Source organism: Calypte anna, chromosome 1 (genome assembly GCF_003957555.1).
Source record: "Calypte anna isolate BGI_N300 chromosome 1, bCalAnn1_v1.p, whole genome shotgun sequence".
In the NCBI taxonomy this organism is placed as follows: Eukaryota; Metazoa; Chordata; class Aves; order Apodiformes; family Trochilidae; genus Calypte; species Calypte anna.
The window spans coordinates 105,729,344-105,746,046 of NC_044244.1; the positions used below are offsets into that span (position 1 = coordinate 105,729,344).

At 40.4% G+C, this 16,703-nt stretch overlaps 1 protein-coding gene across 2 annotated transcripts in view; it reads left to right on the forward strand.

The window, feature by feature from the left end:
* HUNK (hormonally up-regulated Neu-associated kinase) overlaps positions 1–16,703 on the forward strand; it is a 57,092-nt gene that overhangs the window by 22,178 nt on the left and 18,211 nt on the right. For both annotated transcript variants that reach the window (XM_030469353.1, XM_030469352.1), the window contains exons 3-5: positions 6,829–6,884; positions 12,367–12,502; positions 14,331–14,458. In XM_030469353.1, coding sequence (XP_030325213.1) covers positions 6,829–6,884; positions 12,367–12,502; positions 14,331–14,458 — 320 coding nt within the window. The remainder of the gene's footprint in view (positions 1–6,828; positions 6,885–12,366; positions 12,503–14,330; positions 14,459–16,703) is intronic.

Below are 16,703 nucleotides of genomic sequence, written 5' to 3' on the forward strand. Positions count from 1 at the left end.
CCTTCAGCCCTTCTTTCTCTCCACTGTCTCTGTGAACATAAGTGCAGCTCACAAGATTGAAGCACCAGGGACCTTCCTGAGCAGGGGAGGAAGCAGCCCTGGAAATACTGACATGCTCTGCTGCATCTGGCATCTGAGCTCTGTCCATCCAGCCCTGTGGTACTGGATTAATCCTTACCCCAAAGGCAGCATGCTCCATCCTGTCTATCTGTCAAATCACAGTGCAGCACAGAGCTTGTTCTTGGGAGTTTTCTGTCTCTCTTGCAAGCAGGTCCAACTCCACTTAAACTGATAAAATTTGGCAGAATCACATTCAGTGTATCTGCAGGTGTTTTCACTAGCTTAACCATTCCATCTCTTGACTTTCTCTACAGATAAAATATGTAGAGCAGTAGAGAGATGCAGGAAAAACACAGATGGAGTGATCCAGATTTATTCTCTTGGCTCTCTGTGAGTAAGAGAGGGAGAAAGAATAATAGTTATCCCAGGAGTTGTCCTTCAGCATCCCATGTTTTTGACTCTGGCAACTCTTAAAAACAGACCACTCAATCAGCACCTGAAGAGGGGGAAAAATAGTGCAGAAATCTGATTCATTCTCACCCTGGATGAAATGGCAGTGTTCTGTTGTTGTTATTGCTGTTATTTTTAAAGCAGGTAAAAATAAGAGCACTTTGGTCTGTGTGGTGATCAGTGGGTGTTCACATTCATGGCTTGTGAAACAAAACACAACATCCTAGGCCAGAAAGTGGTCTACTGTTTGTCTCTCTCCAAAGGATTTCATTGTTCACACTGAACGAGGCAGGATGTTGAAAAGTATTTTATTGCAAAAAAATCTTTGGTTTTGTCTGCATTATTCAGGAAATAATACAGATGACTTAACCCTGTTCTATAACTCAGGATGAAAAGAAGCCAGATGAAGTAAGTTGTGTGAAATTGGCTTACATTATTTGATTAATATTACTCAGTAAGCTTCATGACTTGCAAACAAGACTTGGCATGGCAGAAAAGCACCCTGATCTTTGGACAAGAGCTGAGACCCAGAATTCAATGGAAATGCTTCTGTTGAGAGGCACTGATGTGTGAACAGCCTAAAATTAAAAAAACTTAATCAAACCTAATTTTATTTAGAGAGTTAAAAAACCCCGAAACTCCTGTTTGTCTGTATAGGTGCATTTTAAATTATAAATATTTTGTCTGCTATGATGTATGAAGACTGCAAGTTATTGAGTGCAGGACCTATACCTATCGTGTGGAGTGTTCAGAGTTTAGAACTCATGGCAGCTCACTGAAAAAAAGCCCACTATTATATATACAATTTAATGTCATCATCTGTGTTTCATTTGTTCTATCAGAAGAGCTGGTTGGTTACTAAAAATACGCTTGCAACAAGCTCAGCTGTGAATCAGGTAGGAATATTTATCTTTCCTTCTGACAGAGGAAAACAAAGCCAAATGGCAGTATCTCGTGAAGCTTTCTCTTTTTAGAGGGTGTTTACATAGGCCTTCATGCTGTCAAAAAGCTGGATGAACAATAAGCCCCTTGGGAGTTTAAGGACAACAGAGAAAATGCAGTGAAAGCCTTGGTGCTTGCCACTACATCCCACAGGAAATTCTCAACAAGCCTTTTAAAGTAATTTTAAGAAAATTCAATCCCATTTAGTGCAATTACTGTCACGATGTCAAAGAAAAGAATTTAATAATGTATTGGTAGCAAAGATAGCTTTCTGTATTCCCCCTTTTTCTCTCTTTGTGGCAGCACATTCATACCTTCCATTTCATAATCAAAAGCAGATCAGGAATTTGAAAGACACGAGAAAGCCTTGAGGTTTTGAGTGGAGTTTATATATTTTTCCATGTCTATCCCTAGAAGAGTAAGGTGGTGCCGTATGATCCAGTTGCTCAAGGTGGTACGGGATTCCTGCCTTGGTACCTGCTACTTTGACATGTTGGCTTTGATAACTTCCATCCTATTAATTTTAAGTGCCAGTAGTCTGGCTGCTGATGCAATATTTATGACAGATCTTGCACTACAGAACGAAGCCTCCTTTTGAAGTGCAAAGTTGGTTTGTCTTCCTATTTTGTGTCAGATTTCAAAATTACCTTTGGGCATTATCTCCTGGATTACTGCTGTAAACAAACTAAACATTGTTTTAGTGAAGACAATAGACTCAATTCCTCTTCTACAGAAACAGGCACATCAAATTAAGTGACACTGTGACTGATGGAAGAATAATGCTCGATAATATTTTGATATCAAAGGCTTTGAAATGTGTATTGGTGTGCTGATGAAACCAAATCTCTGCAACCTCTCCAACTCACCTCCAGCTCTTGCATGGAGCTAGAAAGTGGGCTTGCAGGTTGGTAGTTAAGGTGTGATTTTTCATGGTGCTGTTCCCATTGAAAATAAGATACAGGAGGCAGCAGCCAAACACTGCTGCTTTGCATCTGCTTGCTGGTAAAACCTTCCTTCTCATCACTCCTCCCCCAGACAAGAAATTAAGTGTGAAATGCAAAAACTTCAGTTTAACTGTCTGATGTCTACAATGGCACTGAGAAAGCTGCTTTTTCAGAAGCACACTGAGCTGACAGCTGAAGCCTGGGGTAGCTCGCTCAGTTGAAGCGGGATCATGTTGCTTGGTGGGGTCACTGGCTGGAGTTTGGGTTTCCGAAGTGGACTGTGAAGTTCTGAGCAATGCCAGAGGAAAATTGGCCCCATCATCAGAAGAGGAACAACTTCCAAAACAAACCATTCCCATGAATGAGGTTTATTTTCAAAGCTGAGGAGTGATGGCCCGATGCTACTAGCTTCACATGCTGACAAGGCATAAATATATGGTGATTCTTCACGTCGTAGTAATGCAGTTTGATCTTCCTTGAGTGTCTTCATTATTCATAGATTTGACTAACGGGTACCATAGATACATCGTGGAACTAGGCCCTCATAAAAAGGTAAAAGGTTTTGTACCTCTGTTTTTTAATACTGAGAGTGCATTCTTCTATTTTGAAGTTTTTCAGAGATAAATGCAAAAATCTGCTTAAGGGGGGAAAAATAAATAGTTCTTTAGTCCCATTTTTTGAGGGCGCCAAGACAGTAAAGAACAAGATCAGATTACCTCAAGGAGAGAAGCTAAAGCTACTTTCTTCTTCCCACCTCCACCCCATGCAGCATGGCACATGCTGCTGGGGTGCCATCAGGGGTGATTGCCCATCCTTTCCAGTTGCAAAGCAACTTTGTCCAGGTCCAGCAACCTGTCAAGAAGTGCAAGTCACAGGCATAATTATGAGAACCCTTGAGCCTCCAGGAACCATCATGTGTACCAGATGTTCAATGCTTTGGGTTTTCACATTGACTTCCAACAAGGGGTTTGGGTGCTGTATGTGTCATAGCTGGTAACTCCCATTCTCTCTTGCAGTTTGCAGCTATTAAAAACATGCAAAACCCTCCACTGGCTAGAATCAATAATAAGCTGGTATATTTACTTTTGTTTGTTAAAATATTTAGAATATAGTGCATGAAATTCGGGGTTCCCTAACACTTTTGGGCACAATGGTGCTACTTTTTTTCATTATAATTAATTAATTTAAACCTGCAAACAAAGCATCAACTCATATGAGCCTCTCTTTGTAAAAAGTAATTTCAGTTTGAATGGGACAGAACTGACATAATAAAGCATTTAGGAACTCTAGGGAAATCAGTCCTCTCTCTGGTCGGGTGAGCAGATACATAATTGGGTTGTAGCACTGCACTTTTTGCTAAAAGGAGGGTAATTGGGATATTGTGAAAGTCTCTTGAAGTATGCACTGAATAAATAACCCTTTTGTCCTGATGGATGTGGATCTTGTCCAGACACACAGACTCCAGTTGCTGTCCTGTCTGATGGTCCCCGCCATCTCTAAGCCTCGCTGCCAACCTGCTGCTGGATATTGGTCAGCCTGGGGGTCCTGCCCAGAGCCTGCCCAAGGGTGCACGTCTATGTAGCAGCAGTGCTCCAGCTATGGCTTACTCTGGGAATTTTTGGTTTGATAACTTACAGCTTTTGCTTTGCATTTCTAAGACTGGTTCACATTAAATAATTCCATTAGGTTATATCAAGGAGAAAAAAACTGTTGTCTTTGTTCCAAGTGTCACACTGAAAAAAGTGCTTTCATGTTGACATGTGTTGACAAAAATGTGGTGCATATGGAGTATTAGATCAGTTACCAACTTACCAGCAAATCTGCTGAGAATAGACACGGGGGTAAACATTTTAATTAACCAGGTTTAATTGAACTCTACACTGAGGCTATATTTAATTTTTTTTCCTCTGATAGCTTTAAAGTGTCCTGTAATATTTACCTTTAGTTTTATTTTTTAGCCTTGGATCTTTTAAAATATCTTTTCTTGTGTTTATTTTTAGCTGTCCTGTGGCTCGTTTTTTATTCTAATTGCCTGCATGTCCTTTCTTCTCAGCTCACATCTTTCATCTTTCCGTTCTCTTGCCTTTATTTTTAAAGTCTTAGCACTTCTTTGCTAGTGTTTAATATACTGAGAGCTTCCAAATGGTCATTCTCCTTGCTTTGAGACATTGTATCAAGCATTGCAGTATATGACCCAAAGCTCCATGTGCTCCTTTTCTTTTGATTTCAGTTTAGGTTTTTTGAGTTTTGTTTGGGTTTTTTTCTAATACCTTTTTTTTTTTTTTTTGGCAGTCTCTCTTGTTAAATTCCTGGCCCCAATATCTTTCTAGAGGCTAATCACACTGTCTTGAAAATGTCCACCTGCAAGCAATAAAAACATGAGATGTGAAGAAATAAGCCCTTTTTTGGCAGCAGGGGAAAGCAGAAGTGGGTTGATTCAGACTCATCTGGCAGGGCAGGTTCCCTTTGTATCAAACCATTTTTTGTCAGCAGGGGTTGCCCTGCAAGGGAAGCTCCTTTTGGAGGGTGCATAATGATGTGTCTGGGGTCTCTCATTGATGAGGAGAGGGATGATGTGGATGCCAGCTGGAACCAGAGCTTTCCCTCAGAGCAGGAGCAGGGCTGGAGAGTGGGCTCTTTGTAATTTGGCTCTTTGTCAAAACATGGCCAAGTGTGGTTACATCTCTGCCATGACATTTGCAATTAATTGTCACTTTTAATGTGGCTGGTAAAGTCAGCACACTGGGTTATTGCCAGAAAAGGGAATATAAACCCCCTCTCCTCTCAATCTCCCACTTTATTGACTGAGTTACCTTGCTTCTCTGCAAAGAGAACTTGTGCTGATGTGTTTTGGCTACAAAGCACAAAAATGCAGTCTTCTGTTCAGGAAGCCTGGTGTTTGGCTGAACACTCTAGAAGAGCCTGAATATCACTCCTGAATACTTCAAATTTGCATAATGCTCTCCTTTGGTAGATTTATAATGTGTTTCCCCTATTTGTTTTTTTTTTTACATGTGAAGGAAAGAAAATCTGCAAGAAATGCTCACTGATGTGTAGAAACACCTGTTCAATTCAGAAGTCCTTGTGGGTGTATTAATGGAATGGTATCCTACCTGCAAGTAGTCTTCTGCCTCAGGTTGATTTGAGCATAAGCATAAAATGAAATGGAGGGAAATGTTTAAGAAAGGCTTAGAGTTGGTTGCAGCTGCTATAGTCCCTTCCTTCCTTCCTTCCTTCCTTCCTTCCTTCCTTCCTTCCTTCCTTCCTTCCTTCCTTCCTTCCTTCCTTCCTTCCTTCCTTCCTTCCCTTCCTTCCTTCCTTCCTTCCTTCCTTCCTTCCTTCCTTCCTTCCTTCCTTCCTTCCTTCCTTCCTTCCTTCCTTCCTTCCTTCCTTCCTTCTTCCTTCCTTCCTTCCTTCCTTCCTTCCTTCCTTCCTTCCTTCCTTCCTTCCTTCCTTCCTTCCTTCCTTCCTTCCTTCCTTCCTTCCTTCCTTCCATCTTGCCTTACAAAGGCAAAATAACCATGGATATCACTGAATTCCCATAATTATAGCTGATGGCTTTATTTTCCAGATTTGTCTGGAGCACATTGGGAGAAGCATCATTGCCTGCCTGAGCTACTGATATCCCAGCATGCTAATTGTTAGAAATACTTTATGTCTGTATGGGGAGAAAATTCTTGTGATAAAGACACAGCCAACTGCTAGAAGTCATGGATAAAATATGTGGCAACCTAAATGATGGGTTTTATGTTATACTTAATGCTTAGTCTGTACAGTTTGGGGTTATGGAGTGTTTTGTGAGTGTGGAAGTGGTAAGTTCTGGGATATTTTTCTTAGGAAGGACATGTTTTGGGAAAGCACAACTGCATTCTTAAATGATTGAAGGGTACATGTGAAGTGAACTGTGTGCTGACATAGATATCAGAAGAAAGTTCAGTTGTCCTGTAGAAGGAGACAACTTTCATTTTATCCTCTCTTCCCAACACTGGTTCAGCCCCTTATCTGTGCAGTGCCTCTGTGGGGTGGGGACAGGGAGCCACGGTAGGAAAAGTACTTATGTGGCACTCAGAAAACCTGTGTGGCTTCTTCTCTTATTTTTATTACTGGCCTTCTGGGTGGCATTGGGCAAGTCATTTCAATCCCTGAGCTTTGGTTTTCTCTGAGAGCATGAGTACCACTGCTGACCACCTCTGAAGTTTGGATGTCTCATCCCCAGGGAAAGGTGATTCTGGCCTCCTCAAGCAGACAATAGCAAAAGACAGACATTTGGTTCCTCAGATCTCTACAAAAGAAGGTTTATCTCTGCAAAAGAAAGTTTCCATTATATGTGTTATTATATATGAAATAGGAATCTTGTAAATACACTGATGAGCATGATGGGAAGCTGCTTCAGTATTTTGGAGGCTCACTCAAAATATTTTATTTCTTTCAGAGACTTGAAGATAGAAAATCTGTTGCTAGATGAAGACAACAATATCAAGCTTATTGGTATGAAACCAGTTTGGCAATTCCAGTAATTAAAATTGGTAGTTTTATACAGAGAGTTTTTGAGACTTCATAATCCTCCATGTGACAACTGCTAATGTTGCTGCAGAGAGGAGCTGAGTATAGATAGCAATCAAGCTGTTCCTGAAAGCATCTTGTGAAAAAAATGTTCCAAATAATTCAGCTTAAACCGGGTATGAGCATTATCCTTCATTTTTTAACCAACAGTTTTCATATTGAAATGGGAAACTTTTTAGGGGATTAAAGAATTGACAACGCAGAAGTAATGTACTTTATCATCTTGATATTTTCATATCTACTAAGGGTTAGATTCTGCCCCCATATACATATGCTTCTGCTGAAGTCAGTGGGAGTTAAAGATATTTTTAGCAGCTGGCAAAATTTTGACCTATATTTATATTTGTTATATTTGCTTCCAGCACCCAATATAAAATTGGTTTAGAGCACTGTTAAAAAATAAAAAAAGATCAGCAACAGCGTCTTGATTTTATTCAGGTGTCTGTTGTACACAGCACTAAATTCATTCAAGTTGTGCAGACACTTTATAATAATTGGTGGGTATAGTCTTTCACTGCCTTTGCATAACTCCCATTAATGTTAATATGGGCATTGATAAGAAAACATGCTCTTCATTAAAAAAACCCTCAGATTTCTGTTTCTATTTATCTCCATGCCTATACTGTTGCCAACATCAGTGTCTCTGAATGCAGACTTAAAAACTCAACTGACTTTCTTTCTTCAAAAGGTTTAATCATCAAAAAAAGTGATGAAAACCACAGCATTCGGGTGAAATAGGCACTCATTGTAACATCCAAAGCACATGCATCTCCAAACAAACAAGAGGAGAATGGTTAATGAAATCTGAAATACTAAAAATTTACTTAGAGAATTCAGTCTTTGGAAATAATACCGTGACATTTAGTCATTACTCTGTAGCAAATCAACTGGCTCTGGAAAAATAATAGCAAAAGAGAACTCTGCATTACCTCAGCTACAGGTCAAGAGGATACTGATATGTTACCATGAATCATTCATCAGTAATGATGGTTACCACCCGTTATCTTGGTTTAGTAGATAAGTGAGACCAGATGGTTTGCAACAGCACTAGATGAACATCTGATAGATTTAAAGAATTTCTATAACTTCCCTGTTATTGGGTGTTTGGTTACACAACAGTGTGTGAACTTGACATCCAAACCCAGGCCTAATCAGATGATACATGTATAGCTAAAACTCACATGCCAAAAAATTATTTCAGAACTGTTCCTGCCGTTTCATTTGCTTTGGTTGCATAGAAAGGTCTCCTCTCAGTGGGTGGTGTGGGAAGAATAGGAAAAATAGACAGTTTGATCTCCCATAGCCTCCCTAGTGTTGAAATAAATTGTCCTCAGGTCTGCAGCCTGATGTTTTAAGCAAAGCAGATTGTACATAGTGTGCATTTTAAAACAAAGCAATTAAATCCCACTGTCCAACTGGATATGGTATAGAAAAAGAAAGGTTGCTTTATTAGTAATAATTTTGCTGTAAGTAAAACCAGCTTTAGTATCACAGTCAGCTTATGCTGTATTACATTAGTGATGCTGGCGATCTATGGCTGTTCACTCTGAAGAAACAGTGCCTCCAATCTTCATGCTCTGTCTGCTGTGCTTGTGTGGAAAGCTGGGGCTGGGAACTTCCAGAACTGGCCTCAGGTCCCTGGGCAATCTCTCCTCACCAACACCTCTTTTCCACCTGGTAGCAAAAGCAGTGCACATCTTTCCATTGCCACCAAATTTTCCCAGGATGAGGAAAATTTTCCAGCACATGTCTGTGGCTGGTAGAATTAATTTATAGACCAACTAATTTACTCCTCTTTCCTGCCTGTTCTCTCAATCAGGCCATTCAGCATTTAGTAAGCATTTTATGTAGCCCGTCTTTCTAGAAATATGATGGATCAGTTGTGTCATTGCATAGTCCTTCTTCAGGAGTCAAGTACATGTTCTGAGGAATGATGTGCTGCTTTTCGTGCTTGGAAGAAGAGACTTTAAGCTACAAACCATCTCACACTTGTTGTTTTAGGATAGGAGCTTGGTGTCTGTGTCTTATGGAGCAGCTGCCTAATAAAAATGTTGCTCTTGTAATAACTGTGAAATGAAAAAAAAAAAACAAACCCAAAACACCATAAAGGGAAAAAAAAAGGTGAAACGAAGATTAAAAAAATGTACCAGGACATTGAAAGTACCTGCTCATTCATGCATTTCAATGAGACCTGAATCCCTTGAGTCCATTTCTTCACCCAGCTGCTTAATGGCACCTTGCTTTTGTTACTCTTTTTAGCTATGTGACAAGGTGATTTATAATATGTTCTTAGACAGTATTATTAGAAAAAAATCCCTTTGCTTTGTTAAGTGGACTTATTCTTAGCCCTCTGTCTCAAATCTAAGAACAGAAGGATTGGAGTCACTGGAAATAATTTGCTTCTTTATATGTAGCAGCCCATGGTGTTTGCTGTCTGAAAAAGTTGCTTTGAAAGCCACTCAGAGGCCATGTGGAGTCCTTGGCATCCTGCTCAGAGACCTGTGGCACCGAAAAGACCCTGCTCATACATAGCTCTGTGGTCACACTTGTCCATGAGCTTGGTGCTAAGGCTTCTGTTAATTGAAAAACTCTTCCCCTATTCCCACTGTCAGAACTTCAGAGGTAGCCATAGATCCATAGCTTGAGGGTGATTTCTTGGAGGCGTTAAAAGAGTTGTAGTGTAATGCAATACTTCGATAGTACAAACAGTGGGGGTGGTGGAGTTCCCATGTCATAATATTTACTTTGGAAAACCAAGTGTGGCCTTTGATCTGAATTCTGTAATTAGTTCAGCTTATTGAAAGGAAGACAGAGGCAGGAATGGCAGTGCAATTATCAGTGCTGGTGGTAATACCGTTCTTACCAAGATCAGCAGTGCATCCTTAATAAAATCACACTGCTATTATGATGTGCTGCCACAGTGTTAATAACAATATTCCTATTTCTTTTGTGATAAAATCCCTGTCCCCAATATGCATGTATTCACAAGCATTCTGTATTTCAACATGGGCTACAAAAAAAGAAAAAAAGAAAAAAGCATACCAGCCTAGAATAAATGCATGAACTGAAAAAAGTGAATTAGTTATTTATAGTTTAAGCGAGTAAGATAATGAAAACCTCCACTAGAGTGTACCTCCATTGTTAATGACAAAAGGGTCTCAGAATATAGCCCTTTTCTGTGTTGATTGTAAAGCATATTACAGTCAAATAATTTTGAGGTGGTATGACACAGAAAAGACCATGAATAATAGTGTGTGGGGATATTATTTCTAGGAGTTTTAAAAGGCATTTTACAGTTGAAATAACTCATCTCAGGCCATAGCTAATAAAAACATTACTTAAATAAATAGATCCTCAGAAATATGCATATAAGCCCCAGGGATAATACACATCTAGCAGACATGATTAAGCAGTATCCAGAGACAAATTGTTTTGCATCAGAGGGAAGGATATTGTCTTGATCTTTCCTTCCATTTTGACAGAGTTCTCCCAGCAAACATCTTTGAGCCTCTTTGGACCTTTAGGCATGGTGATTCTTTCTCACTTGTGCTTTTCTCACTCTCAGAGGTGCAGCCAGTTGAGTGGCAAGTCCTGTGCAGTCACTCAGGAACTCCAGCTCACATAGTCATCTTTATAATTGCACTTTTTAAAAAACATTATTATTTTTTCACCTGGTTTTGTAAGGGAACAAGGGTTATGTGACCCCCCTGTCAGGGTGCTTTGAATACCTTGAGGATCTCCTGCCTGATTTCAGCCAAATCTGGAGTAAAATCTCCAGGACAGGTGGTTACTTCAAGTCTTCAGCAGATAAGGGAGAGAGACCCAAATTAATGACTGTAGAGAGAGTACTGCATGAGCTCAACAGTTGCCTGCTATATTTGGACTGCAAGATGTGATGCTTTTAGCCTATCCAAGCAGGTGGGTAGCACACACAGAAATATCCTGGTTTATGAGACACATGGATGCCAGATGCGAGTCTGGAGGACGAAGATTCAGTGTTCTCCATCTCCTGACTGCCCTGTTTATGTATAAGATAGTTTGCATTTTAAGCAACCATGCATTCTGGGAATTTTTAAGCAGATTAGATCAAATAAAAAGAAAGAAAAAAAGAAAGGAACAAAAGAGACATCGGTGTACATAATAGCAGTATTTTTATTGTTGCTGCTGTCATCAATTACAATTATTAATAATGTGAGTATCTTTGGTTGTGACTTCCCTAGATCCTCTACTCCTGGATATATTGCCCAAAAGCAAAGGCTGTGCTCCCAGCCTGTCAGCTTTGCCCATGTCATCCTCTTCCTTGCAAGCTTGTTTTGCTTCTTCCTCTGATCCCGTCAAGTTTTTTGACTTTACTTTCAAGATCCTTTGAAACCTCTCTCCTCCTTCTGTGTCAGCTGTGGTTCCATAATTGCTTTCTCCCAGGCCCAGCATGGGCTACCACTCAACAGGGTGGGCTTGCACTCCCCTGGCTGCACATTGCCCCCAGCTGCTTCTGCCACTGGTGCAACTCTGTCTGCCTTTCTTCCCTTGCTCTGTGGTTTACTTTTTAAGATCCTTCCCTAAACCCAGCTCAGCCTGCAGCCATACCAGCACTGAGGCAGACGGGAGATTTTGGAAACACCCTGCTTGGCGCCAGTCTGGCCTTGGGTTGGCTGAGAGCACTTGGGAAACTTCAGCCTCCTTCGGTGCAGGGAGCCTGCCTCTTGTCTCCCCTCAGCTCATGGTGCCAGCCTTTGCCAGTCCCGTGCTGTTATTGCCAGCAAAAGAGTGTCAGATACACCCAGGGGCCAGAAAGACAATAATTCAAGGCAGAAGTTGGGGAGGGGGAGAGCCAAATCAGCACATTCCTCCTCTTGCTCTGAGATCTCCCCGTGTTATTTCAGAGCTGAAATGCTGAGTCTGCAGCCCTGTGCCTTTGTGCATCACCACAGCATTACCAGAAGCAGCCCACCCCCCACCCTGCCTTACAATTGGTGCCTCATTTACACGATTTAGAGGAAAATGTTGAAGAAGTCCTACTTAAACTTGGCTTCTGTGTGGCATACTGCAGCAGTATGGAATCCATGAGACATCCTGATGCAACTTTCTGCCCCGTACACATCACGTAGTGCCTGGGATAAGCTCAGTTCTGGGTGCTTCCAACCAGTTCCCAGTGAAATGTAGTTTCTTTTTGTATGAAATAGATGATCGTGTCTGTTCTAGGATTTTTTTTTTATTGTTGTGTATATCTGTGGTTATTTATCACCTCAGAGAAACAAATTCTATAAAACTTTTGCATGTGGATGGTTTGTCTCTTAGGCAGTTCATTGCTTAGCTTTTGGAAAAAAAGTGGGTTTTTTTCCCCGTATTCTGGTGCAGTTTTACTGTATCTGTCTCTTTCATAACCGTATCTCTCTGCCTTTCACAGACTTTGGATTGAGCAACTGTGCAGGCATCTTGGGTTATTCTGATCCGTTCAGCACCCAGTGTGGGAGCCCAGCATATGCAGCCCCTGAACTTCTGGCAAGGAAAAAATACGGGCCCAAAATAGATGTTTGGTCCATGTGAGTTACTTCTTCTCTAGTTTATAATCGTTATTACTGTCATCTTTACCCACTGCTCAATTCAAAACCTTATTTGTGCATTTGTCTAGTCTGAGCAAGAAAATCTGTTTGATTAAGGTGACTCTGAACTAAATTGCACAGCTCTTTGGTTCTGATATAGATCTTTTACATAACTGTAAGTAGATTGCTAGAACATGTAGCATAGAGAAATTGAAATAAAGAACAGCTGCCGATCAATTGTTCAGACAGAGTAGAAGACAGGGCTCTGGCAGAAGAAGACCAAAAACTTTTTTGTTTTCCACAAAGGATACTCAAGAATTCTCAGCTCCATGCACTATCCACTGTCAAGTATGACAGGAAATGTAACACTGAGTCAAGCGTGGTTATTAAAGGGGAAATCAAAACAGCCAGAAAACTCATGAGATTTTTTGAGTTTACTAGTGTTCAGGCAAAAGATCAGACAGAAGTCCCCAATACCAGGGGTAGAAGAAGCTACAAAGATGTTTTGGGGTCAACGAATTTGTCTGCAGTACGGCTGTAGACTGTGCAAATCCCACTACCTTCCAGTTGGCCATGGAAATGGCATCAGTTATCCTGGTAAGTCCTGGAGAGGAATTAGTTGAAATCAGTTAAATTTCAGCTTTTACTTTAGTATTAATAGATTTTCACTCACCAAGTGGAGGTAATAACATCAGTATAAATTTCAGTGAAATAATGGAATTACAGTAATTCCCAAGTTGAAGTATTTAGCGCATTTGGAAGGTCTGAAGTACTGTATAAGCACGACACTGCTAAGAAAAATTGGTCCGAGTTTATATATTAGACTAGGACGTGGGTCAAATTCTGGTAGGTCCCCTGTTGCACCTCAAGGCTCTTTAGAAACTCCCCTGCTGAAGCCTGTTTTGCAGTCTGTTCTCCAAGGAGACCCATGGCTAAATCTGTATGGCTACTGAATTTCTTACCTCAGCAGTGGGACATCCGCCAGCATCAAGGTTGAAAGTACCAACCCTGAGCACTGCAGGCAAACAGAGCACAGTCATTCTTGTAAACCATTTAAATTTCTCCAGAAATAATGTCCCACTTCCTTTTATAATAATAATAAAAAAAGAAAATATGGTTAACTCCTACTCTTCCTCATAGCTGAACAATTGGTGTCTTTGATTGCAGTTTGTGACAGCACACTGGTTTAGTTTCTTTCAGTTCATATATGTATATTCAGCACCCTGGGGAAACAAATTCCCAAATGGGAGTAATTCCACTCAAATTGAACTTAAAGCCCTTTTAAGAAGAAAAAGAACAAGAGTGACCAACCTACTTCTCATCACTGACTTCTCTGGGTGTAAACTAGCAGTAATTTTTCTGCTCTAAAAAATGTAGTTGTTTACACCTGATCTTTGGGCTGCAGCAGGGGCTGTGGAGGTCACCTTTGGGCACTGAACCAGGACCTGTGATGTCCCCACTGCTGCAGACAGTCTTTCCACACCCAGGGCAGGTCTGGGACATGGTCTCCAAAAGCAGCATGTTTCTGCAGCCTGAGGAGAGACCGCAGCCTGACTGTGGTGTGGCATTTAGCTCAGGAGCTGCCTAAGAGCTGGGCTGAGTTCTCTAGCTCCAAGCTTATGTCCTACATATTGTGTGACCTTCCATGAGCAAACGTTCGGGAATTCTTGCCCAAATTGTTGTGTGCAGCAGAAGAAAGAGATTTTTTTTTTCCATATTTTCTAATAGCAGTCAGACATTAAATATGAAGTACAGTCATTAAAACCTAAGATTGAGTTTTTCCTTGTTCCTGATCATTTTGCGTTCTTTTTTCTCTGATTTCTTTTAGTGGGGTGAACATGTACGCGATGCTGACAGGAACATTACCTTTTACCGTGGAGCCCTTCAGCTTGAGAGCTTTATACCAGAAAATGGTGGACAAAGAAATGAACCCTTTTCCCACCCAGCTCTCCACAGGTAATCAAGGGGGTGTGCTGGGACTTGTTCAGATCCAGTTCATCAGAACCACTGCATTGAAATGTGGAGTCTTGCTGCTGCCATGGCACACTAAAAAAAACCCCAAACAATCCTCTTTGTATTTTATCCTCCAAAAGATGTGCGGGAGCTGCTCTAGTATAACTCCTTTTGCTTTTATTTTTTTATTTAAGATGGAGAAGTGCCAGGTTGGGCTGAATATGAGAAAGGAACAAATCTGTGAAAATCTGTGCAATTGCTTTTGTAGAGTAGTTGGTTAAGTTTGGATGTTCAGAAGATTTTAAATGCATAGGGTATGGATGCATGAACAGGTTATTCTGAAGAAACAAATTCCTGGAGATTATTATGATTAAGGTTGAGTGATACGGTACCTTGAATGACTTCCTAATTATATGGAATAATCACACATATGCAGAAAATTATTTTGGGATAGTGGCCTGCGATAACCTTTGTGTATTCACAAAATGCAAAGTTGCTGATGTATTAGTATTAGAAATACTAATTCCTGCTTGAAAGCCATGTCACTAGGCAACAGAATAATTTTTCAGCTTATTGCAAGACCATCATCAGCATTTGGAACAAACTCTGTTTTGTAGTTGGGTTTTATTTTTGTTTGATACATTTGTTGTTCACAGAGAGCGTCTGTTCTCCTTATCTGTCGGCCTGCTTACAAGGGACATTCATTGAAATTAAAAGACTGAGAAAGAGAAAAAGGGTAACAGAGCATACATTTTCACAGTGCACTAGGGAGGGCAACCATTGTCATGGGGGGTGAGGTAAAGCCTTTGGAAATTGTGTCTCAAGATGAATTCTCCAAGTACAAATTTACCTGCATACGGAAGAAGTAGGTAGTTAAGGGTTTCTCACACAGGAATCAAGTGGAGTATGTTATTCTTTGCTCACTCAGCATCTGTATGAAGTACGCTTTTCCTGCCAGCAGTTCATATTGCTGGCATGTTGTGAAGTGGTAGGTTTAAAAGTGAGCTGGGATGCTGCAAGTCTTGCAGTTCATTTGATGCAATTAGAGTGTTTGGTATTTCTGTTCTGGAGACTTCCCGTTAGGATTCAGTTGCACAGAATGGTGATTTTAATGTTCTAGGACATGCTCTAAAGCCCTGCTGAGTAAATTAGAAGAAAGTTTATACAGCCTGCTTCATGCTCTACTGATCTAGATGACAAATCCTGCATCAATTCCAAAGTTACTCTTGAATTCAAGGACTTTCACCTGATAATAAACATTTTTCAAGTTTATCAAGTAATTTACCAAACGTACCTCCCATTGTGAGGCTTTTACCAATAAAGAGCAGTTATATCATGTCTGTGTAGTGCCTTTGAACCAATGGACCTTTTCCCTAATTGTTTTTGTTCAGTCATCTTTGAGTAGGACATTTCACTGACTTCACTGGGGCAACTCATCTGTTAAAGGTTGAATCACCAACTAAAGGCCTAAAGGAGACCAGCAAAAAAGAGAACATTACTTTTGACAGGTTTCATTTTGCTGTTTCATTCATCTTACCATTTCATAGGGGAGATCAAATTTTATCCCAAATGCATCTCTGTAACACTTGTAGCTCACTGACACAATGGTCTCCAGTGCATATGGTATTTTGTTTGTCCTGCAAGACCTATAGCAGCTTGAACTTTAAGAGATGATGGCAAAATAAAGGAATAGATTTAAGTGTGTTAACCTTTACTCACTGTGAACAAAGGTAAGTGTGGGTTCTTGGTCTAAGTTAGCAGCCTTGCTCATTCACTGACATGACAAACTTAACTAACATGACATTTGTTCTGGCTCTGGGTCAGTAGGTGGAAACTCTGCTCCTCTGCTCTACCAGTTGTTGTGTTTGTTAACTTCTTAGGTTTATGGATCTTCTTCTTTAATCATATTTTCTTTTTCTGTATATTCACCTATAGACATTTTTTGCAGGAGCCTGTTTTGCCTTTTCAGTACATTGTTGTTTAATATTTAATTTCACAGTTACTCGAAACACAGTCCCATCATAAAGTAGACAGTCTTATCATTGAGCAAGTGTATGCTATATTTGTATTAGTTAAAACGCTGGGTGACCTTGAGCACGCTAAGCAACTGTGTAGCAACAGGGAAAATTTGGAATCAGTGTTTGATTTTCCCATTTAGGAAACCATTTTTCATTAAGCTTCTTAAGCAACACAGCTATCTGATTATTGATTTTAGGTGAGCAGAGTTTAGTTGTCCAGGAAGTTGGCA